Raw genomic sequence first — 25,857 nt, 5'->3', positions numbered from 1 at the left:
GTAAACTGACAATGAGATAACTTCTCAGGCATTCACTAGCTCAGATTAAACAATTTCTTCCTTTTCCATGGCTAGAGACAAATGAGAGGGATTCAGACTGTATCTGCATTGAAATGGTTTGGTGATATTAAACCAAACAGGGTGACAATAACTGAATTCATTCAGTACATCTCTAGGAACAGTGGTTTAATACAGTCCTGAAATCTCCAGAGGTGGTGCATGGTCTGCCTCCTGATTTTGGCACTTTAATTTTAATGCCCTGGTGAAGCAGTCCTCCAACAGTAGGGGGTCTGGGGTTCCCTAAATTGTTCATGGAGTGGTAAATGCCTTGGAACATCTCTAGACCTGAACCTTCTACTTAATTTACAGAGAAGGGTCTTTTTCTGGGTCTTATTCCGGAGGCCTTCAAAAGCACCTATTCTCCTCATTTGCCATTACAGGGAATGCAGGCTTCTGCTTTAGAAGACCAGGTGCCTGAAAATTTAGGTGCCATATTAGTACTGAAGGCAGACAGATTAGGCCCAGTTCTAGAGATGCAATCCATTTTCAAATCTAATAAACATGAATTTGTCCTTCCTTCTTGCTATACCTCACTGCAAATTCATTAGACAACCTAAGGTTGGCAAGATTGGAAAAAACCAGTTTGCAAACAAATGCAGTTTAAGGATATTCCTCAGGAGTTTGTACACTAAACCTGATACACCCCTTTTTAGCTTTAAGTCTTCTCCTAGAACACCGGCTGTAGGAAGGTACTTGTGCAAGATTATCTACATGAGACAGACTGGCTTCTTCCAAGAGGTGTTTTAAGTGGCGGCTGGATGATCACCTGCAGGAGTTGCCTGACTCTCTCCACTTGCTGTGGAGATAGAAAGATTCTACAGTGATTAAGCTCCTTGAGATGGTGCTTCAGCTAAATACCTAAAGTTTGGTGCAGTGAACCAGTGAACCACCACATATATGTAAACACGTAGTCGGTGAAAAGAGAAGAGGTAAGTATCTCTGAAGGACGAAACCCACCTCTCTGAGTTAAATGTTCCCAGCCCAGGTGCATACTTAGGACGCCTGAGCAGATGGTGTGAAAACCCCCTCCCAAACTGTCAAAAGCAAGATAATACGCTTTGATGGACATCACACCCACCGAAACATAAATTCAAATCCTATCTTACTTCACAGCAACTCCCCCGTACAGATAAGCTATTAACATGTACTAAGAGTGTTCCCATTGAGGATGACTGCAGGACGAGTCATTAAATTCACACCTTAGCTTACCACTGCCTGCCTTCACTGTGCAAACTCCTTCCCTCAGAGACTCTTTCTTTGCTCTCATTCCCTCCTAGTTCTCTACCTTCTTCCCTGAGGTCTCCACACACCATCCACTCATACCGATTATCTTTGATCCTTCTCTCCTCTCTCAGAGGAGTTACAGAGAGGGAGAGAAAAAGAAAGTGAGAGCTGAGAAACCTGTTTGATGTGTCAGTTTGCTGTAAATATTGAAATGTGTGCATGGGGCTTGCTATAAAAAAAGAGAGAGGGAGAAAAAAACCACATTTTCCACAATTCTCTGACATTTCTGTTTCAATTCTCATTCCATCCATACTGCTTCCTTGGTGTAATTCTAAACGGGAATGCAAGGACTATGTGAGAGATCCTGCTTTGCTGAGCATCTTAAGTAAGCAGAAGATTTCAAGAGCCATCTGGCTATCCTGTGCAGCAAACATGAGGGGAAATGATGTCAAAATTGGACTTTTCAGATGGGTAACATACCAGTGAATTAACAATGCTATTTTAATGTAGCTATATCTTTAGGGTGAGGACCTTGTATTCATTTCTCAACTGCAAAATACACAACATGAGAACTAAAACCATCTAAATGAATGAAAAAGACTGTGTGCTTTAAATGGTGCAATTTTATTGTGCTTAAAATATGATCCTCTTCTACATCTCAGGGTATATTTGAACCACAAAGCTGTTAGGTTCTAGTTAGGGATTTGTGGGTCTGATGCACAAGCTCTGGCAGCTCTAGTCATGGGAAGTTAAGACCTTGTCATCTGCTCTGCACATTTCCCTGTGAGAGGGGTCCTCCCACCAGGGGGAAAAGGGAATGCGAGCCCACATCTGGCCTGAATTCAAAATCCTCTCTATTGGCTTACACCACCAATGATAGCGCGTATGTACTAACACGCTGCTGGTGAAGTGGCTGAGGCCACTTGCACATAGGCCAATGGACCTATGTTCAATTCTGCAGCCTCTGCGAGACCAACAACAATCTCTGGTGGTGGGTTAGATCTTATGGGGGGGGGGGCGTTATGTTTTCAAATGCTACAAGCTGGTAGCTTCAGCACATAAATCACAGTCAGCAGCTGAGGAGAGGTAAACTATATTTCAGTCATATTAGAAAGTGTCATTGCCACAAAGGTGTACATGAGGATCCTCCATGTCTCATATCTCTTTTTCATGAATTTTCTTTCATAAGCTGCCTCTTCCCTATTCTCTCAGTCCCCATGCTATTTATGGCTAAAATTTCTCCTTTTGCCAAAATGTCCCTTCTTACCATACAGGTTTGGCCTCTCAGTGTCCATCCGTTGCTTCTGAGCTTCCAAAAACACTCGGATGTTGATCCCTTTTGCTACAGAAACACCACTGAGAAACCGAGGAGGGATTTTAGTGCAGACATCAGGTTCTTCTGTACCAAACCCCAAATCAAGAAGAATCTCCACCGGATCCTTTTCCCAGAGCGCGAGCCATTCAGTGATGCTGTAGTGAAAACATCAGAATTATTTACACCACTTTTCTCTTCCAGTAGCTATCATATGGTCTTGGTTTTGTTCAATAATTCTCTTCCCTTCTTTTCCCCTCATGTGGAGACTACTTAATTGAAAGTAATCATTTTTGGTCACATTGCTAAGAGATTAACACACGTTCCTCCCCCCAGAGGAATTTGGTGGCATGGCATCTGGATAGATTAGCAAAAGGAACATTAATAAAAGGTGTAGGTTCTCAGCTCTGCAGGCTCACTTCTCTCTAGACAAAATATAGATAAGGTATGCTGCAGCTGATGTAAGACCTTGCAGCCTTTTACCTTCCAGTGGGTTCAAAGTCCACTGCTGTTTCAGGTAGGTTTCTTTTTTTTTTTTTTTTTTTCCTACTGGTACAAATGCATTTGAGATCAGACACCTGTTATTAATACGGTCATTTTGATCTTGTTAATAAATGAGGAGATGCCTTTTACAAACTAAAGACCTTGAACTACTTATTCAAAATTGTACTCACATTTGTTGATCTCTAACTGGGCTAATACCTGGTATTCCTAGCTGGAAATACATGGAAATAACTAACCTCTGGGGTGCATCAGTGAGCAAGTGGGAAAAGCCCAGACTCTGGCATCTTGACATAACCGGACTTTCTGAAAACTCTTGCAGGGACCTGGTTGGAAAAAAGCAACAACGAAATTTGTTTACTCATGTGCTCCTCGGGGATGTTGTTATGATTTTTTCCTAGAGTAAACATTCTCATTTTGTCTTGGTTTATAACGATACATAATAGCAATGCCTTAGACGAAGAGTCGGCATGAGAATGTGGCAATACGCTTGTTCTCAAGAACAGTATGTTACAGTAGGTGTGAGAACGTAGGTGTGAGGTACCAGTATATGCTAATTATAAAGGTGGCAGCATGGCTCACTTTTGACAGATGGTGAATCTTTGGGGAACCTTTAGGGAGCACGGTTTCTCTAGCCACCTACTTCAAAAGATATAATTGCTCTTAAACAAAGTTTTGGAGAGACAAGGCACAATGAGTTGCAGCAGCAGGCGTGGCACCTGAGAACAACCCTGTGCTTCGCTGCTCCTTGTGTTTGTATCCCCTAATCTGCTCATTGCAAAAGGAACATCCTGTAGCGCGGTTGTCTTTCTCAATAGGTGAGATGACATACTTTTGTTACACCCAAGCTTAACTTTACCTACATGCACCTACCAAGATCAGTAGCAAATGTTTATATAGAGGGGAAGCATTGCATTAATAATTTTTTTAATCATTGCAGGTTATCCATCAACTCGCATCTTAAACAGGCCTTGAGGGATATGTAGATTTTTGAACTAACACTGTTGCTATCAACTTGAGAGAACAAAAAACCCAAACCCCTAAAATTCTTCCTTTTGTCAAAAAGAAAAGGAAGAAAAAAGAAATTATAACAGATCTCTACAGTGTCTGACACCTACCTCCTGTAACTTTGCACAGTCATTTGTACCATTTCTGATACTGAGAAGGGATCTGCAAAAAAAGAGAAATAAAAATAATTTATTTTCTTACCTTTTTTCCCCCTCAAAACAGAAATGTGTCAAACTAGAGAAAAGACCAAAAGACTGATTGCATTATATAAGGAAACATTTTAGCCCGAGTGGAAAAGTTGTAGAACAATACCATTGTGGGAAGCTCAAGTCACAGTATATGTTAGTCATAAATAAATGTAATACATGTCAAAAAGAAGGGGAAAATGGGTGCCTTTATATTTCATAAACCAGTAGCAGTACACTCTAAGCCCCTGCTATTTAAAAGCAAGCCCTATGAATTGGGTTCCACTATTTTCTGCGGAGCCGTCAAAGACATACATCCGGCAAATATGATGAAAATAACTGTTAATGTCTGCCTTTTTAGTAAAAAAATACAATTAAAATATATTATTTTAAATTCTCATTCTAGCATATATTGTATGTAACAGTTTTTCAGGTGTAATTGACTGGAATGTTGTAAGTATTTTACTATTGATTTCTCTGGGATTTGCATCATGCTCTAAATGTGTTTGAGGGGAGTGAGACAGTTGCAGGACAACTACAGGAGTTTCTGGAGGAGAAAATATTTGTCGAAGAACTGCTGACATTGTTTACTGGACTTCAAGTGTGCTACATCTCTGAGCTGTAGTGCGCATTTCATCCTTTCACAGTGATGAAATGGGAATAAGTCAGATGCAAACACACAGTGTCTGTAGTTGTCACCTCCCCTCCTAATACTGAACTAACACACTTCTTGATCCTCTGGAAGCTGGGGTAACATTTGCCTAAGATCACAGTAGATATCCTTCTGCATTCCACAAGATGAATATTTTTTTTGTCTAGCTTTTAAATTTTCTTTTCTATTTACCAAAATTGTGTCAATAAAGAAGGAGAAAACATCCTTTAATGTTCTCTGCTGGATTATTCTTCAGCTTGTAAATTCTAGCACAAGTTTCTTCTGGCTTACTCAGTGTAAGGATATCCGTCCAAACTGGGAACATAAAGGTTACTGACATCCTCTAATTTCCTGTGGTAACACAAACCAGGCTTTCTAGCAGCAAACTGAGCATAATTTGAATAAGAATCAGCTACTTGTTGTATACCATTTCCTACTCACGTGCAAACAGAAGCTGTAGATTCACTATAAAAATGCTTGAGAATGTAAAAAATAAGACCTGAAAGGGAGAGTTAATACAATTTTTCCCTAGCAGCACGTAGGCACGCCTCCCTGCAGCAGAACGTTATTCCACAAACTGGCTGCCGCTGTGATTCCTCAATACCTCATATTGTTGGGACTGAATGAACACAAGTAACACCAGGTTAAAAACCTAGTGCTCAGAAACACTGGCCAGGGTGTTAAAGTAAAGAATGCTGAGAAACCTGGTGTGTGTGAGAAGTGTAGGAAGTAGTAGGTCAGCAAAAAATCAAGGGCTGAGAGTCAGGACCAAATGGGCAGAACTTGATAGGTTACTTCATGTTGGGTGAGAGGCAATAGCTGCTGTGGCTGTACTCTCAAACCAGATAAACCCTGGGTATGACACTTTAACTATCCTTTGCTGTAGGTTAAAGTAAGTTGAATTACCCTATATTGCTGTGGGTCAAGAACATGCCAACAACACCGTTACCAAGGCTAAGCCATCCAACCTGTTAAGTGACAGTAAACTGCTCAGGACCCCGTGTCCACCTTGTGACTTCGACAAACTTTACATTTGCAGGTAGCCCAAGATGGGCCATTTTACTCATGGTCAGAGTTTCCACTTCTTTCTCTAATGAGAAGACTCTCATGAGAACTTCCTTATTAGAGAGCTTGACATTTTGCAATATTAGAAATTGTTTTCTCCATATTTAAGAGGTCACAGAAATAGTAATGGGGAGGGTACGGTATTTACATTTCCTGATCTGTGTAAGTATTTTGTTCCTGACACAAGAAACACTGAATCTCATTACCGAACTGGAAGATACTTTGGGGGAAATAATGCCCTTTAGAAATCTGTCAGAAAACCTTATGAAAACAAACAAACAAACAAAAAATACTTTGTAAACCAACTGTGGTGCTAATTGGTGCTCTGTTTACTGCACATCTAAGTATAGCTTTGCTTATGAATAATATATTTTGCTAAGTAAAATGTGGCCTGTGATACTTGAGGGAAGATAAGGCATTTTAGCCTCAGTAATCTCTGATTAACAAGAGTCAAGATTAAAACATATTGTTGAACTGCATCTCTTATTTGTGAACCCAAAACCCAAAAATTATGGGTACGGAAGCACTGACAAATAATATTTTGGGCTTCCAAGAGCACTAAATATGTGTACATTTTCAGGAATATATGAAGATCTGTGAGGTGATGTGGGCTTGTAGCTCCTTTCCTAAAAAAAAAAAATCATCTCTGAATTCTCTCCATTCAGCAGGTCAGGAAAATAAGTGAGAACAAGTGAGATGTTCTGCATTCAGGTCAGGCAGAATTTCAGTCACCTGAAACTCTTTTACCATAACTTCCAGACCACTGTGCAAATACATCCTAGAAACCTCCACTACTTAAATAGAGGAAAACAAAATTATGCCAGTGGAGGAGGGGAACCTAAGACTTTTCTGTTGAAGATCTCATGTGAGAATCTTATTATGGCGCCAAACAGGGGAAAAAATATACAGCTTATCCATGAATATCAGCTTTTCTCAATATCCCCCTCTCCCCCGCCGCTCCGAAGTCTGTGGTGCTCGATATTTTGTAAGTTAAGCATTCCTTATTAGAAATGACAAATTATGTTCTCTCTTACCTGCCTGCCCTTGGCCTTGAGGTTTATCCCCACTTGTAGATAGATTGTAAGATAAAAACCATTTAAAAAGACAAAGAAATTAAATCCTCAAAAGAATGTCTGCGCTTTCCTGAGAAGAGATGAGGTCGGGGAGGCGGGCTGACGGGCAGGCGTAGCACGGGGCACTCGAGGCATAGACGAGCTGCGTGGGGATGGCTGGTAGAAAAACAGAGCCATAGGCTCATCTTCTTTCCTGCCTGTGACCACCACCTACTTTCTCCTCGACATTCATCAGCCTGTTAAGTGTTGAGATTCAAATCTTGCATTTGTGTTTAAGGCAAAGACCATGAAATTTTAGTATTCTACATGCATAAAGTTTGTCACATCTGAACTTAAATTTTAATAAGAACCTAATTAAATCAGTTTATCAGGGGCAGGAGTGAGAGCAATGGAAGCAAAAGCCTTTCCAGTGCATGACATAAGAGGCAGCTGTATGATAGCTCTCAGCTGATTCATGTCTGCATGGTGACATGGTAATTATCAATGACACCAGCAATAATCCATCCCTGCAATGCATGAGTTTGGCTGCGCTGGCCTTACTCTACCGCTGGAAAACATTGCCATGACTGTTACATAAGATTACTGCTATTTTTTTGCTCCTCACCATACCTCCAAACATGATTCCTAAGGCTGTGTCTTTTTTTTTGGTTTTTTGTTTGTTTGTTTGTTTTTTGTTTTGTTGGTGTTTTTTGTTTGTTTGTTTGTTTTTGTTTCTCTGGTACAACCCTGCCTCTAACAAAAAACGCTTCAGCTGCATTTTCTTAAGCAGTGAATCCATGAAGTCATACTGAAGAGTTCATGGGAAATACCAGTCTTTCAGACTCTATTTTCACCACAAAGAAGGACAAAAAGTTAAAAAAAAATCAAGATTTTGGTGAACAAAATACATTCAAGTTTAAGTAAGTTTCAAGGTTAAACTATATTTCCCTGAAGTAGCACACTGCCTCATGGAGTTGTAAGTATGCGTAACCACAGTTTGCGCCATAAATCATGCTCATGTGACAAGCTACATCTCCCTTGAGGCACCCAGCATTGTGAAATTCCCATGATGTAGCAGACAGCTTGATCAGAAAGCTATCCAGACACATGATGGGAAATGCTATCCTTCAAAGAACATTATGGAACTGAACAGAGCACTGAGATACATTTCTCATGAGGCATTGGGTCGTAAACAAGACACATCAGTTCAGAATGAATAGTTGTGAAAGAGTATTTTGATGTAGTTCAACAAAATAAAAAGCTAATTCTTTGGTTGAAGTCAGCCAAAGCACAATACTTTGTTCTGAATTTTCAGGGGTCAAGATTTTCCTACAGGAAACTTCAATATTGCAGGCATTCTATTTCCTATTGGAGAAATCAGGCAATGAATAGTTAAGTAATAATGTGATCCAAACTTACAAAACACAAGAATTCAAACAGTGATAAATATTTTCTTCTATAGAGTCTTCTAAAAATAAAAAGTAGAGCACTTAGGTAAAGAACTGACAGATCAGTTTATAGCAATTAACCACCTCGTCGTATGGCTTCATTTTTGGTGAATCCTGGAATGCATGAGAAATGTTGGGAGAAGGGTCTAGTAATTCCCATTAGTAACCTGAGGGCTTTTTTTTTAACTGAATTTGGAAAGCAAAATAAAATCCTGAATTATTAACTTGTCTTTATTATCTGCCAGTCATCCATAGTTGGAAGTATCTAGCAGTCCTAATGAAAATGAACATCTAGCTTTTCTGACTCTGCATGAACGCACCCCGACACACGGTTCCTGCATAGCTTGGGATGGGAGATACCGTCCACTCCTGTGCAGAGGGAGGATTATTGCCTCTTTTTTACCAAGCAGGGGAAGCACAGCACAAGCCGTCAACCTTGTTTGCCCAAGGCCAGGCAGGAAGCCTGCAGCAGAACCAGGAAGAGATCCCAGCTCTCCTGCCTTCACATTCAGCGTTTCAACCCGAAGGGAAGCAAAGGTGGCTCAGAAGCATTCATCTCATGGCTGAAAAATGCCACGGGCAGGCTTCTTTTCCATCAGGTTCAGCTGAAGCCACTGAGACCAGCAGTTTAAGGAGCTGCCTTGCTCTCCGTGACAGAGGAGGGAGGGAAGTGCCGATCTGCAACGTGGCTCAGCCGGACATAAGATAAAGCAGAGGGCATTTTCATTGCATTATCATGATTCAATGGTACAATTCTCATTAACACAGTGAAGAGACATGGAAAGACTGTAGCAATCAGAAGTCTTTACAGATCTAATTTTGACGGGTAGAATACAGTATATATGGATTTGCAAGGTTGCTCTGTTTTTTGTTACACTGCAGAGCAACAGAGCTGTTTTAAGACTGTCAATCTCAGCCTAGCTGCCTGGCCTTGAAAACTCATTACTGGTGCACTGAAGATTAAGTAAACCAGCATGTTTTCTCTAAATCGGTATTTAGGTTCCCTTTATAGTCAAAGTAAAGAGTACAGCACCTCCACAGCAGTTCACTTGTATTAGGAGGAAGAGACAAGGAGCTCTTTAGACGTGCTTTTCTGCACTGACCAAAGCAGCAACCTAACCTTGGACTAAACACAGTGATCTGGGATGGCTAGTGAGATGATCCTACATGTTAGGTGATGTACCCTGACAAGTGGCATATTTACCCAGGCAGAAGTGAGAACACTAGAACAAAGGTGAAGTTCTGATGAAAACAAGATCAGATTTTGCAACACATGGTGATTTTTCCCCACCCAATGAAGAGAAAGGAGGCAAACTGCAACCACAAGTGTTATGCTGAGTATCAGTTTAAGTACCTGACACTTATAAACTGGCCTGGGGAAACAATGGATTTATGTAAATTTAACTTTTCAATAGGAAATACGAAGAGATACACAGATTCCATCAGAACCTCTGTGGGCAAGAACAAAGGATTGAGAATAAAAATGAAGACGGAGTTAGTGACTGAGAGAAAAACACGAATGCTTGTCACCAGTACAAGCAAACTAGTACAGAAAAAAACCCCTGACATTGCACTCAGTCACCATAGGATGCTGAGAATCTGCAGAATCCTTTTTTCCAGTCTTACCAACCAGCAGTGGTCTACCACTTTTGATAGTGGAGAGTCTTCATCTGGGTACATCCATGATGCTCTGCTGCACACAGAATCCCTGCCTTGTCCATCTCAAAGCTATGGTCAATCCATTGGCCTGGATCTGGCCGCTCCATTGGCCTGGATCTGATGCCATCTCACAAAGCAAGTCTGAAAACTAAAGAAAAAGATCCCCTACATTTATCATAAAGCATCAGCAGTGGTTTTAGAGCCTATTAGTCAATAGAGAGCTCTACTGTTGATCATATGGTGGGATACTATTCTGAGGCTAAATCCCTTGGGCTGGTACTATGGAAACAGGGATTCCTTCTTGAATGGGGAAGTCTCCTCTTTTTTTTGCACCTCAGTTTTCTGTGTGCAATGCAAATGTAATAATATTATCTCTTTTGAATGGTATCCATTTGAATGGTAAGATTTTTGTCCTGCAAGAACTTGAATATTGATCAGTGTAATAATGTGCTCTTCTTTTCAGTGCCACTGTAACATAAAATGTGAAGAACACATGACTAGTGTTTGGGGTATTTTGCTCCCTATAAATTCCCATATCTTTCAGAAACTAATTTTTTCCCACATTTTCAGATGCATGTGCAATCAAAACTGAGCTTGGTATGATGCCACTGACATAGCTGTCCATCTGCTACCCCTCAGACTGTGAAAACTGCTCCAGCGAACAAGGCAATGTTCTTACGGCCATCAATGCACTTGCAATGTGATCACATCAAGGTGGGCTTGTTCCTGAGGTGATGATAAGGGGTGTGAAGGGGATGCATGTGATGACAGATAGATGCCAGGTTGTGTCAAAGACATTCAAGGAGAAAAATGAATTAAGCCCCACAAGAGCAGCTTTTAAGTGGTTTGGTATCAGTGGACATGGCGGTGAAAGGGAACGCCTATTAAATGCTGTTTTGCGTAGTCAATTTAGAAGGTTTTTTGCCTGACCCTGAGAGTGTTGGTTCAAGGAAGGCTCAGCTCAGCAGCCACTGATGAGATGTCTCCACGTAGCTTTGCTGAGATACTTGATCTGAATTACCTGGGGCACTGCCACCACTTCCTGAGCAAAGAGCCCTTCCTCCAAGGTGAACTGCAGCTCGCCGAGAAGTGGCTTGATGACTCTCCTGACTTGAAAACCCAAAGGAGCAAAGGTCTGCTGTAGTCACATACAACAGCCCAGAGGTGGTGCCATAGAGAGAACTACTAATGATCAGGGTGGGAAAAAAATTGCTTTGCTGTCCCTTCTGTGAACATTTTCAGGACAAATAAACCAGGATACTTGACATCCTTTGAAATAACTTGGATTTTTAGCTGTAGTTACTCATTTGTCATTGCGTAACAGGGGTGGTACACCCATTGATTTTTTCTTTTCTGTTATTACCTTTTAGGAGACTCGGAGACTAATGAAAAGCTGTAAGTAAAAGACTGGAAGAACAGGTCAACAATCTCCGTTGTGCGGAGGATGGTTATGGCAGGAACTGTGTACCTGGGTCCTTTGACAGAGAGTGTCCAGAGTCTCATCTGCTTGCTGTGGCCTCTCCAATTTCTTTTCAGTCTGAGCATTTCAGTTACACAAGAACGGTGAGAAAATACCTGTAGCTGCATTTGGTCAAATTAAAAAACTGCAAGGAAATGGAACCTTCCATCTCTCAGAGAAGTTGCCAGGACAAAAGTTTGGGCAGCAGGAGGTCAAAGAAAGGACAGTAGTGGTTTTGGGGAGTAAAGAGGGAGAGTAAGACAAAAGGACCATTTTTTCATGTTAGATTGACTCGAGGCAGAGGAGATGCAGTGACACACCTTCTTAAGGTTAGAAGTCAAAGTTTAGAGTGAGCTTAATTGAAGTTAACTGATTTCCTAGCTGAGTAATCTGCCAGTCTGATTCTCCATCACCTGATGACTTGCACAGCCATTTACAGCAGGGCACAATGAGGGTAAGATGCTACAATGGGACTGAACTGTAAATGACACAACATGAAGGGCAATAAAGAGGTTGGCCCCAGATGTGGGAAGTACAGAGGTAACTTCCATTACATTTAATTAGTGCTATCACCATTAATTTCCTGTGCATAGACAGCAGAAGACATCCTTTTGATTTCAAATTAATTAACACATAATGATTAATCTGATAGGGTACATCTTTTCAGACAAGAGTGTCCTCTTGATCACAGTTTGGGTGCCAGCACCACTCATCATCTGTGTGTTTTAATTTCTAACTGCTCTCCAGAAGCAAATTTAGCTCTGCAAATCTGTCGATGGAATGAATGACTGGCTGGTTTCCATGTTCTGTGTGTTTTGTTCATTTGATAACACACTGAGAACATCTTGGAAATTTTTTTTTTTTTTTCCCCTCTCCCCCTCCCCTCCAGGGAGGTTTCAAGGTAGAAATTGAGGACTCTGCATCAGTAAGAAATTTATACCAGCTACAGAATGCAAGAAATGAAAAGTTTCTAAAAACTGAAAAACACATAAACAGTTTATGGCAGGTTCCCAGGCAGATTTGTCTCACTTTGGTTGCCAGCATTTAACAGAACCATTCTCCTTGCTACCAACTACAGTAAAGTGCGTTTGTTTCACTGAAACAGGATCTTGAACTTCGTCAGCTTCACACCGTATTCCTCACACCATACAATACCTACTGGATAGCACTGTTAGTATTACTCTTCCCTTTCCATTTGTCAGGTGATTACTCAATCACACTTGGTTAATATTTATCCACTTTCTGTAGACGTTTATGAATGCAAACATCTCCATATCCAGGTGCAACAATACTCAAGTAGACAGCCCACGATTAACTTTAAAATTGAGAAATATGCAACTAAAGTTGCAAGTTATACAGACATGAATTGGGAGGTAGCAGCAAGTCTCAGATACTTTGAGTTAGGAAGGCCTTTAAATTCCCAAGACATATCCATACAGAAAAGTATTTGAGCATATTTATGGTGACTGGGCTGTTTCGCTGTGACAGCAGAACACTGAGTATGCTTTTGCAATACAGAATGGAGAAAAAAATGTTTTTTCAGATCCCATAACTAGGATGAGAATGTTTCTTATTATCAACTCTATGAACTCATATATAGACAGTTTCTGAATCAATTGCTGCATTTAGGTAACCATTAAAAAAAGAAAAGAATGGGAAGAAAACAACAAAGAAGATCCTTCATACTATTACCGTGGAGGCATTTACGTGATACAGTTGTGTTTGGCATTCTGGCTTAACTATCCTTTTTACAGCAGCCCCATCAGGGAGAAAGCTCATGGTATTTACCTACCCATCTCTGCTTCAGTAAACAAGAAGAAAGATGCAACTAGCACAGTATCCTCAAGCAGGAGCAATCATAATTTCTGGTCAGTAATATTCACTCTTTTCAATTGGTCTTTACTGGGACAAACTACTGCTTGAAGACTGAGGATTCTTGTTTTCTCTCTGTCTTACTAGAAGCAAAAGATGACAAAAACCTTTTCAGTCTTCAACTTTAGTCCCTGACTTTGGGCAGGTAAATGAAGCTGAGGTCCCCTTTCCCTGCCCATCAACCTGCCAGTGGTTAAGTACACTGAAATCCTCGCTACCATAGGAAGATATTAATTTATTTTTTCTCTTCAGCATGCCTGCCATTTGCATTAAAAGAAATGAATGGCACTTGGTTTGATATTCAAAACACCCCTGGAATGGGTGTTTTGAATATCAAACCCCATCCATCTAAAAACTTCACAAGTGAAGTGACTCCAGGAAAAGAAGCTTGTCTGGAAGCACGCCAGGTAGTGAAAGCTTGTAATAACACTTCAAGCCTTCTCATATGTTGGTAAATATAAATTTTGGGTAGGTTTCTGTCTGTGTGAAATTCCTGCTTGAAGGCCACAGTACCAACTTGTTCTGCTCTTTCAAAGGAGAAGTCCTAGGGCTGGTTGAGACAATCAATCAGTGTTGCTCACTGTGAATAACTGAACTGGAAGCTGATGGTATCATCAAACTGCATTTTAATCACAATGTGAGCTTACTCTTAATTGAGAATAAATATAACAGATAACGCTAAATAACAACAGCTAAAGATGTTTCCATTTGAAACAGCATAAGACTGTGCCGAAGAGGGAAAGAGTTGTATTTTAAGCCTCACAGATACATAATGGAAAGCGCGTAAATTCAGTGCACAGGGTGTCACAAGCAAGGTAACAAAACAACAACAGTGAAAACAGTAACAGCAGCAATAATTTTGCAGCACACTCAGTTTGAGTCTGGTCCCTTTGCTAAAAGATGTACCCTGGCTGGTCAAAAGAGACAACCTATGAAGCGGTTTCAAAATCAAAGCTCTTTAAATCTGTAATTGAGCTCTTTTAACTGGAATTAAAACCAGAAATTGAAAAAAAAATTAATTTCTATTTCCCACATCATATCTTACAGATCAGAAGAGGAAAAAAAAAAAGGCTCTCTAAAATTTTTAAAAACTACAATGAAAAAATTTATAAGCTCCAACCTGTATGGCTTGATCCAGCTGTTAATATAATGGAATAGTTGCAGGCTAGTGCATCTACGTCTCTGCTCTGCCACAGATGCAAAGTCTGAAAAACTGGAGGACAAGAACTGATGTTCTTGGCTTGGCTTTCCCCCTTCTTCCCCCCCCAAAGATACCAGGAAGGGCAAGGAGAGGCTGTTTGCCAAGAAGTGTTTAAGTTGACAGTTCGGACATGGATGATTGTTTGCTTAGCCTCTGGGCAAAGGGAAAATAGAAATCAGGACTAGTCTAGTTTTTAACAGTGGGAACTCTAGAAAAAGACAGGATGGGAAAGAGAGGGTGGAGGAGTGAGTGAGGGCAGTGATAACTGAAACAGAAAAGGGGGAAGGGAAGCCAGAAATTGCTCTGGTTGCTTCCATTTCCAAGAAATATATTGCTGTCCCTTTAACTCTGCATGCCTCTTTGGCACATGTGCCAGGGGAAGGATTACACTTTACTAAGGAAGTAATGCAAACTTGTCTTCATTTGGTTACCATGGATATGGCACTATGTGAGACAAAGCCTTTCATTTGCATTGCAAACAGCCAGGAGCAGTGAAGGACACCCAACTTGGTATTCTGGCCACAGAGTGTCCCAGGTTCTTCCTCGTGACTGCTCACAAGTAAAACAACCACCAGCCTTGGGCTCGCGCTTGGTACCAAGAGAACATGGGTAAGGGATGTTGCGTTTCAGAAGAAGAAGGAAGAGGCAAGATAACACACATCTGCAGCACAAAAGGCATTTCTTGTGCTACCTACTGTGAAATAGCTAACGGATAGGTCTGGTGATCATTTAGCTTTCCAGCTTTTTCCCCCTGGGGTACTAAAGCTGAATCAATATGTTGGTAATCTGGAATAAGTAATTTCCACAAACACTGGAATGGAATAGGCAGCGGCCAAATCTTATGATTGCTGGGCTTTTATGCAACAGTTTTTATCTAGCTGAGTGTCCTCTTCATTCTGCAGAAGTACTATATAAAGTACCCTAATTTTATACAAAATCAAGTTAAATGAGCAAGATGAACAGTCCCCTAAGCAGATCTAGTGGGAACCAACGCAGTACAGTTAATAACGAAGAGGGAAATTGTCTTGTTTCCCTAAAACAAATTGTAGATGATTGTTTGTCTATTAGATTGCTAGATTGTCAGTAATTCTTTTTTATTGCTTTAAGCTCTGCCAGATATATAGTCACACATCATTTTCATTCCAACGGACACAGAATACAAACAGTATGACCCTGCTTCTATGGACAGAAATGTCCAAATTGCCACCGCTTTGAGTGAAAACAGAACTGGATCCCAAATAGTTAGCCCATATCCATGAATCAAGGGTTTTCTTTCCAAGGGATCTTAGGCACAGATTAACCAGAACAGTAGATCAGCCATTTGGCAAAAACATTGTTTTCTCCCTTAGCATTGGACTAGGTACATCTCTAATGGGACCAAGGCAACTACATCATTCCAGGATACTCTTCTTGCCTCCTCACTTCAGGAGAATGTCCCACAGCTGGTGACAGGGCACCAGGAACATCTAAGTATCTTTCCTTTGATGAGAAGGATGCAGCCAGACCTCCCTCTCTCCTTACATCACCATTCTCCATGGGTACGGGGTCATAATTATGACCACCAACTCTTCAATCATCCACAAAAGGTCCACAAAATAGTAGTTTTGCACCAATTATAATCCCACTCACATCAGTGGGTTTGTTTCCTGCTGGTGTCTGCAAGCAAGAGAAGCATCAGTCCCAGGTGCGTTTACCTTTTCCCTTTCTTCTAAAGCAAGCAGCTGGTGCCATGACTAGCCCTGAATGCATTTCCTAACACTGTGCTCACGGAGAGCTCAAGCCCACTGCTGTCGTGTCCCTGAGCAAACACCACGAGCAAAGGACAGGGAGCTTTGCAAAAAGGTTAAGCTACCTCTTCGCTCTGGTGTCCCACCTCAGCACACTCCTTGAACTCCCACTCGGACCCCATAGTGGCACAGTAATATGTGCCCTTGAGACTGGTGTTAGAGGTGTACAGCAACATCATGGCACTCCAGGATACAGTTTAGTGGTCATGGTGCTGTTGGGTTGGTGGTTGGACTTAATGACCTTAAAGGTCTTTTCCAACCTTAAATATTCTGTGATTCTGTGATCACCAAACCAAGACCTTCACATACCCTGAGGATTATTTCATGCGTTTCCAGCAGCCCTAATGCTAAGTTAACTACTGACGGGACAGATTTTGTCAGACCCTTCAGTGAATGTGCTGCTGGGAAGGAGAGGGACGGGGAAAGGAGCAAGTTGTTAAACACAGAAATGCTGCCCCAGGCTCGTGGCGCCTGTGTAAGCACCGTTAGGCTTTATACACACACGCTTCAGTCTTTTCCCAGCCTTTCAGAGCACCCGTCAATGAAATAAAGCCCTGGGTCTACTCTTTCCTCCTCCCTCTCCTCACCAGCCCACCAAGCAGGTCAAGAAGGGAGAGGGAGAAGGGTGGGACTTGAAATGGGAGCAAATACCTGTTCTGGCAGCTCTCTCCGCACGTCTCTCACAGCTCCCCAGGCCCTCAGGTCCTCAGCCTCCCCCGGCAGTGGCGCAGAGCCGGGACGCGTCGCCCACGGGCTGCTCTTCGTGCTCCTCCAGACGCACCCTGCGGCAGCGGCCGGCAAGGACAGGAGACGCTCGTGCCGGGCTGTCTTGTCAGGCCAAAGCAAACGTAAACCCTGACCGTACGTAGGTCTCCTTGGAAACAGAACTTAGCATTTCATTTACTTTTAGTCCCAGCCTCCTTCCCTGTAGGATCCTTTCCCTCCTCTGCAACAAAACTGATTGGGAAACAGTTTTCTTGGCATTTCTTTAAACATTAGTGCACTGGCCAGCAAAGGTGTAGTAAGGCAGGCAGGACGGTAAGTCTCATAAATGACAAAATGACTCAAAGTGAATAACCTTTGAAAAGCACTGTTTTCTTTAATGTCTGAAAATAAGTTTGGGTTCAGTCCTCCAAATAATAGTTCTGTCCCCTCTGCATGTTCAGTCCTCTTTTTATTTTAGTAAAAAACATTTTGTTGCTTTAATTCTATTAATCCAGCACAACCACAAGAGGGATGGGTAAAGCAGCATTCACTTCCTCCTCACATCAACACAACCACAAATTCTATATGGTCCTGCTGCATCTATAAATGGTAGATATCCTGCTCTTTCCACTGGTTTCAAGGGAGTTACAGATATCCCAGAAGAGGTAAATGGCCTGCTATTTTTATTTTTAGCATTGTCAGAGCTGGGAATAACTCACCCTGACTCTTATGAACAAGGCTAAATTTGCAGAACTGGAATTTAGAACATTTTTTTCCTTCTTGATAAGACCAGGATCTTTAAGTCATAAAGAATATAGCAATAGTTCAGTGTATTGGCCCTTGCAATGCCATTCTTACAAGGCTCTTTTCAAAGTATAGCATCAGTGCAAACTATTTTTACATTTGTTGATATTTACAACAATACAGTTCAAGTGGAATCTGGTTCTCAACAACCTTTATATCCCTACCCAGCCCTTACATATGAGCTCAGACTTCCGATTTGATGATAACAGTTCAAAAAGCCAGTACTGATTATGGGATGGGTATGCATTTCACTGTCCTAACACGAAGAAGCAGATGCTGATTCTGATTGCTTGCAGCTAGTCATACCCAATTTTGCCATGATTTTGGAACAGGTTTGGATAGCTTTAGGTTTAGTTTACAAGCAGGTTGGCTGACTTCAGTCAGAAGCTAACGTGCTTGGTATGCGTCAGTATTTAAGGAAAGAAATCAGAGGCGGCTGACCTGAACTTAAAGGTCTTTTGCAACCCAAATGATTCTATGACCCTGTGATTCTTCTTTCAGATCAGAGATACTACATGTTCACCAGAATTACTCTGACAAGTATTTAACCATAGTTACTACCCTCTTTCTCTCTTCAGTACAAAGTTTCAACTGATTTTTCTTTCATACGGAAGTAGATAGGTTTTGCCCAAAATTACTTCTGATTAAACGGACAGCCACTTCGGGTCTAGTTCTGAGACTATAAAAGTCAATTGAAAATTACCCACTGAGAATTTGGTTCAGGCTTCATCCGCACCAGACTCTGCTAACCATTACGAACATTAATTTTTTCCATCTGTGAACTGACAGAAAACCCTGAGGGCAAACATTTTCCTCTTCTGTGTTGATAGGAGTATGCTTTGCATACTGGGGGTAGGCAGGTGGGGACTGTAAGTACATGTGAACTTTTGTGTTGTAGGCCAGATTTTATGTCCCTTAGTCAAACAGAGATGTCATTTAAACAATTGCTGATCTTATCCTTATGTCTGAGAAAACAGAGTATATTTGATAAGTCAGTAACTTAATCTCACTTTATATGGACAAGTAAAAATACATGGCTCGATATCTTAGATAGTGGTATCATTAGACATTGCATATTTAATCACTCAGTGACATAAGCTTCAAGCTTTAGCCGCTGGTAATGGTGTTGTCCCATGCACATGGAGTAATACAGTATGAGACACAGCCATGCTGTGTTAGACACACCTTCCCTCTCTATCAGATGCCTTTGTGTGCAGTGGAACAGCAGAAAAGGGATTTTGTTCTCCAGAGATACTTCCCTTGGCATCACCCTTCTGCTTGTAATACAAATACAGCTTCAATAAAGAATATGGGAAATTAAACAAGGCTTACCTGGGTCAGCATGGGTACTGAAGAGCATGCTCTAACACTCCTTCAGAAGCCAGAGGAGGGAGGGGCGAGACTCTCCAGCAGCTCTCCCATCTCAGCTCAACAGCTCTCAAAATCTCTCTGAGCTTTCCCGCTCCTAAAAGAGAGAACACAAACATTTGCCTAACCTGGGCTGATATTTTCATAATCCCCACCCATTCACGTCAAAGAGAAACCTGTTTTCCAAATATGCTTTGTCTACTCTGTGTCACACAAGTGTTTTCAAGAATAGATGTGTTCAGGAAGTTTTGTACTGTTGAGTTTTTTCTTAAAGTGGTGCAGGAAGTTGATGTGGTGCAGATGTCAGAGCCATCAAGACCTGTTGTGAGGGCTGCTGCCCTGTTGATCCCACAAGCCAACCTGTCTGCGTACGGTATCGTACGTGAATGCAAAACACCCTGGGCAATCCGGTGGGTTGAGGTAGACATAGGCTGGGAACGGGTCCCAATGACATCCAAAACTGGACTACCTTAATGTGGTCAGTGCACGCTATCTTCTACAGGTGTGAAGGTCTAGATGTCTGCAAGCAGCCAGTCTGCCCAATTGTCAGTCAGGTGCCTGGGGGTGGTGGTGGCCACAGAGTTCATCACAGCAATAAAAATTCCTGGTGCCTTCACAACTCATGGAAATGGCACTCTCAAACATCAATCCCAAGAACAAACAAGACTCTTAAAACAAACAGGTGAGCTAACAAAAACAAACTCAGCACTTGAAAATGAATGAAAATAGCAACACAGCCAAAGCCTACAAAGCTGCTCTCATCAGACTTGAAAAAAGTAAACAAACAGCCTGACAAACAACAAATACAACCTCACAAAGCTACTCTGAGCAGCATAATATTCCCAAACACGCAACAGCTACCGGGTGTGTCATTTCAGCTGGGGGCAGATCTGAAATTGCAAGTCCACTTTCAACAGCAGGTACACCAGAGGTACCGAGCAGACCAGCTAGGTTGGATATCACCCAGGGCACATGTCATATCCTCAGCCTGGCTCAGTCTCTGATTTCCACTAAGTATTTTGGGCAAGTTGTTTGACTTCTTTGTCTCGACACTGCACCCCTTGTAAAATAAGGGTTCTAGCAACCTGGACATATATATTAAGGTATGAATACAACTTTACACATTAATATTATATATCGCCTATGGCCATCTAAAGTCAGTCCTCACCAGGGATTAAACATCTCCTCTGCAAACACATGATACAAACTCAGAAAGCAACAACTGTGGAGGAAAAAGTGCTCTTGAGGCAGTCCTTTGACCAGAAATCCTGACCAGAAAAGTCTTCATAATTTCTCCCTCCATGTGTACTGAAAGCTCAAAGTTCATGCTAGACAGTCTTTGTGAGATAGCCAGATCATGAAAGTATAGTCAAGCAGATTAACTAAACCAATACTGAGTCTAGAAAAAACAAGATCAAGGAAAAACCTAAGAATCCAATCCAGAGGTCTTGCCGAACTACTGGAGGGAATTTAGTTATCATGCATGAATACACATAAATAACACATGATTTCATTAAGTGTAATTTATCCCTCCCCTTTTCTTCCTCCCAATCTTCTCCATTTTTTGGCTTCCCATTTCGTCAGTGAGGAAGTCCCAAACAAAAACTACTGTTTTCCACGTAACTTCAGTCCGTTTGTTATCCCTCCTTGCTCATGCTTGAGGATAGATATGCAAAACTTGAAATAACATCAGCACGACAGAGCTGCACTAAGCTCCAACAAACTCCCGGAGTACAGCGCTAACTAGTTTGCACTACGGCATGGCATTTCACCAGGGATTTACAAATTTAACAGCACTAGTTGATATTGCTGCAAGATGCAGCAAGATACCCAGCAGAGCCTGCAGGGATGCCTCTAAACACAAAGTCATGTTGCATGATGTTCATGTAGCAAACTCACCCTCACAAAATCATGTTATTTTTTCTAGTGAAATCCCGGCCTCTTTAAGAGGGAAAAAATCACCCAGCCTGGATTAGCAATTTATTTGCACTTGTCTTTCCTTTATTTTCAAGGCATTCAGTGGACCATTGTACTAAAGAAAGGAAGTGAGAAAAATCAAAGCGGCCAACAGAAATAAACCAGCTTCTTTTCCACAGTTTTTTCACCATGTCAGATACAGTATCCTGCCACAGGCAGTATGATGCAATTTATCGTTACCGTGAACGCAATTTAGTGAACATACAAAAATATCCTTTCGTGATAAATTTCATCAGGATGCAGAAACTGGGTTTCAAAGACAACATCTCACCGTCCAGTGTGTCTGTGCTAGGTCAAATGCCATTCTCAGTTTTCTCTCTAAACTTTCCCCATATACAAAATCCTTTGATTTTTTTAGATTTCTGATCTTTCCACCATTCTTATTGAAAACTTTTCCTTTTTTTCCCCCCAAAAGTACCAGCTAAAACTCTTTCAAATCCCTTAAATGTTTCTATTTTAGTAATATCAAACCAACTAATTTTATTGTTATCATTTACATTTGAAAATACATATTTTGATAAACTCCATTTCTATGTAAAAAGACCTTTTGGACTGGAAAGGAAAAAATTCTTGTGATTAAAATGCTATAATGGGACATTTTGAACAAGGCCAGAAGGCTATCCTAAACAGTTTCAGGTCAAGAGCTGGTCAAGATGAACTATTTCTATAAAATGTTCTTGTTTTGACAGATCAACATTTTTAAAGAAGAAAACGTCAAAAAATATTCTAACCAGCCTTATGCCAAATTCCTTTCCCTGCACCTCCCTCAGTCTCAGATTAGTTTGAGGAGAGTCTTGTCCTGCTAAAGGACACGTCTGTCTTTCAGGAACAAACATTACAAGTGTGGTGAAGACGGTTGCCAAGCCATGGTAAGGAGCTCCTCAGGCTCGCAGGCTTTTGGTGGGAAACCACAGCGCATTTTCCCACCCTTCTCTCCGTCTAGTTTTTCACTTTCTGTAAAGAAAGCCTCGGCCAGGACTTCAGGGTGGATGTACTTCATTGTGGCCCTCAGTAGAGGACGAAAGGCACATACCTGTCACCTCAGCTCCATATGAGCCACAAAAAGGGACTATTCCCAAGATCAGGTATTAAAATGTTGCTCGTTTATTACTGGGCGATTCAGTCTCACCCGCGGCAAAGGATGTGGGATTGCGCCAATAAATCTGAGGTTATATTTTCTGTAGACAGAGTGGATTTGCACAAACACACCGACGGCCAAATTTCCCTCCTTACCTCAGTGTGACCCCACTGAATCCAGAGCAACCAGCCACAGAGTTGAGGCTTGGAAGCAGCAAAGCATGTGCTTAAAATTACCCACAGCTTCCACCATTTTGCTGATAAAGACAGATTACACTTGTAAGTACGCACAGGTTGAAGTATTATCTTGATGCTGGACTCAGCCCTTCAGCAGTAGATTTTCTGTCAACTTCTCTGCAATGATATTTTAAACTTTACTTCCCCATCTCTCATAAAAAAAAAAAAAATCAAATTGCTCAGCTTCTTCCTCAGAGTTTTAAAGCCACAGATGCCTTCTGTGCAAATAAAAAATAAAAGTTTGGGTGATGACCTGTGACACTGAAGTGAAACTGTTCGTCCCAAAGCTATTTCTAGAATATTAGGCAAAAAAAGAAGAAAAGTTTTCAACAGGACAGTCGTTACTAAGGAGCAATTTGCATGTGTTCATGTGTCTGCTTTTCGATGGGTGCAGAGGGGGAGTATATAAAATTAGAAGAGAGTGCTGAAAGTATATTTTTCCAGCATTTTCTGTGAAGTTAGCCAGAAACATGACGAAGAACAAATCTGGATGGGGAAACAACTATTTGTTCTCCCGCAACCCACGGCACAAAAAGCTCATCCTGGGCTCTTGCCATGTCTTTTCTGTCCCTTTTTGTCACACGGGAGACTCCAAGTCAGAGTGCTAAAGACAATTTGGGAACACAGCATATAAATGACAGGGCCTGCCCTGTCCTGTGACTGCATGCTCCCTGGAGACGTCTGGTTGGAAAGTTTCTGAAGAACTTACTTTCCCCAGTGAAAAATGGGGTTATGTTGAAATTGAGATTCTTATGAGAATGAAGCTTTCATAAGCTGGGATATGTTTTTTAATGTGGGGTTTTTTTTTAAATTGTTTTTAAACAAACACATTTAGAAAGAGAATCCAGTGTTTTCACATCCCAATTTCCCACTCTGCTACTGTGTTACAACTGACGAACATTGCTCAGCAGCTACAAAAAGTGGAGTTTTTTTCCCCGTGATTACTTTCAAATCTCTGTCAATAACAAAAGTGAGTAGACATTGGCATATAAAATAGTAAGCTGAACTGAGGTCTAGAAAATGGTTCTGTAACTTTAGGTAACACTTTCAAAACTGCCATAATCTAGAAAATCTATATGGACGTAATTTTCTATTTCTCCATGCCTGCACAAAGGTTAATACCTGTGTCTACGCAAAGCTTGTTGGTTTTTATCATTCACCAAGTACCCTTTATAGGAGGAGATAGAAAAGGAGATAGAAAATGACGTATTTTATAAACATGACGCAGATCACAAACCTTTTGGATCCTATAGAAAGATTAAAAAGACAGACTCTATTAGCAAGCACAGAATTACTATCTTCTTTCAAACGAAATCCATCTTCTGTACAGAAACAAGTAAAATGATTCTGCTATCACTTATCACTCTATCACTTACCCTTGCTAGGATTCTGTTCACTATTTTTAAGGAGGGGGTGCTGCAGGAATGGGTGCCACAGTCAAAATGTTTTTAAATAAGAATAAATATTTTGGGGTCATTCTGTCTTTTCTTTAGTATTTCAGCATTTCTGACATCCTCCCTAGTATTCCTATGTTATTAGGAATTAGCATTATTATATTATCCCTGGGCCTGTATCTTTTTGGTACTGGAGAAGATAGCTGACAATCTCCTAACATACAACAACTTCCCCTTAGAAGAGTGCTGCAATAAAATACACTGAGAAAGCAGGCCAACAGCATTTAGACACAAATGTTCTTGAGAAGACCTGGATAATACTTGATTAATTGAACGACGTGCAAATTTCCACCAGCAGAGGTCATTTTCACTCTAGAATGAGTTAAAGAAGCTCATAAAAAGCTCTGCCTTTTTATCTAACGGAATATCTTAAATACAGTCCCAATGGCACAGACATTCCTCATCAAAGGAAGTAATCTGGGGCAGGGTATACAAAATGTTAAAATGCTTAAAAGACTGCTCTTAATTTGATCAAACAAATTCAGTCCGTGCTGTGAAATATCAACAAAATCCCAGCTTTCACATTTCTTGTGCATGTGGCATTGGTCAGTTTAAGCAACCCTGAAGTCCTGAATATTTTTCCTGAGGAATTATATTTGCCTGGGAAAAACTCGCCTATGCAACATTAAACCTTCATATAAGTCTCAATAAAAATGCAGTGGGCAAATGGGAGCCATCTGTTTTCTCCCTTTGCTTCCTTCCTTGTGTCTCCCAGCATCATCTGTGGCTCCCTTCCTAGGAGGCCAAAACCCACCCTCACGTACACTGCCTTGGGTGGCACGGCTGTCGTTGAGAGGCATCTCTGACAAGTTGGCTGGGTACACAAGGACATACACACGCATGCCATTTGCCCTCAGATCAAACTATGAACGAAAACGTACCAACCTTTGAGTTTTAGGAAGGGGATGTGTTTTATATTTTTAGCTTTAGCAAAGAGCTTATATTTAGAAAAGGAATCTGGAATTAAAAAAAAAAAAAAAAAGTTAAAAATTAAGAAATACCTGTCAGGCACAGCTATGGCATGAACCTGAGAAGGCACTGGACTGTTACATTGGAAAAAAATAAAAATAGAAGCAAAGGGAAATGGGAAATTTGATAAAATGTGCAATTGCCCAAAACGAACCTTGAGAGTAACACAATGACTCAGACAGAGTAGAGGTGTGTGAGAGGAGGGCTGATAGTAACTAACTGTCATAAAAACTTACTGGGAAACACACCTGCCCTGGATATCAGGGGGCTTTGATTTTTTTGGGTTGTCTTGGCATCTGATGGGTGACAAGATACTTAGAATAACGTTTCTTTGTACGTTGTCTCACTGCCATTAAAACACCTGCGCTTGCTGGCCAAACACCTCTCTTCAATTTCATTTTTTACTTTACTGAAATTACAAGTTTCCACTATGGAGATATCATGCTATCTGCTGAAGAAACAGTACAAACACAGTATTGTTTAACATTCCCACAGAGCTTATAATCTGTAACATCACATGAGTTTTTTCCCCACCCCAATATGAGCCAGGATCCCACTGCACTAGACGCTGTGTAAATGTTATAAGCACATACCAGCTTCTAAATATGTAGCAATAATTTCTAAATTGTTGCAATGCAAGAAACATAATTTTATAGTTCATTTGGAGTTCTAGAACATTTTTCTAGCAAGATAGATGAACTTCTTGAACCGATAGACCAGTTGTCTCTCTCTTTCCCACTCAGCATTTTGGTGAACTTTCTACCCCGAAATCTACTGTGAG

At 41.0% G+C, this 25,857-nt stretch overlaps 1 protein-coding gene across 1 annotated transcript in view; it reads right to left on the bottom strand.

Annotated features, from left to right (window-relative positions):
* The window catches only part of ITPRID1 (ITPR interacting domain containing 1), a gene marked incomplete at both ends in the record, with an annotated part of 52,136 nt that extends 29,797 nt beyond the window's left edge, over window positions 1-22,339 (bottom strand). Inside the window, 6 exon segments of the mRNA XM_081996469.1 lie at window positions 2,552-2,754; window positions 3,337-3,423; window positions 4,216-4,267; window positions 17,137-17,187; window positions 17,190-17,359; window positions 22,179-22,339. Of these exon segments, the coding sequence (XP_081852595.1) occupies window positions 2,552-2,754; window positions 3,337-3,423; window positions 4,216-4,267; window positions 17,137-17,187; window positions 17,190-17,359; window positions 22,179-22,339 (724 nt within the window).
* Between the last annotated feature and the right edge of the window lie 3,518 nt (window positions 22,340-25,857).

Source organism: Phaethon aethereus (genome assembly GCF_964289735.1).
Source record: "Phaethon aethereus genome assembly, chromosome: 2".
In the NCBI taxonomy this organism is placed as follows: Eukaryota; Metazoa; Chordata; class Aves; order Phaethontiformes; family Phaethontidae; genus Phaethon; species Phaethon aethereus.
This window is presented reverse-complemented; position numbering and strand designations above follow the sequence as displayed.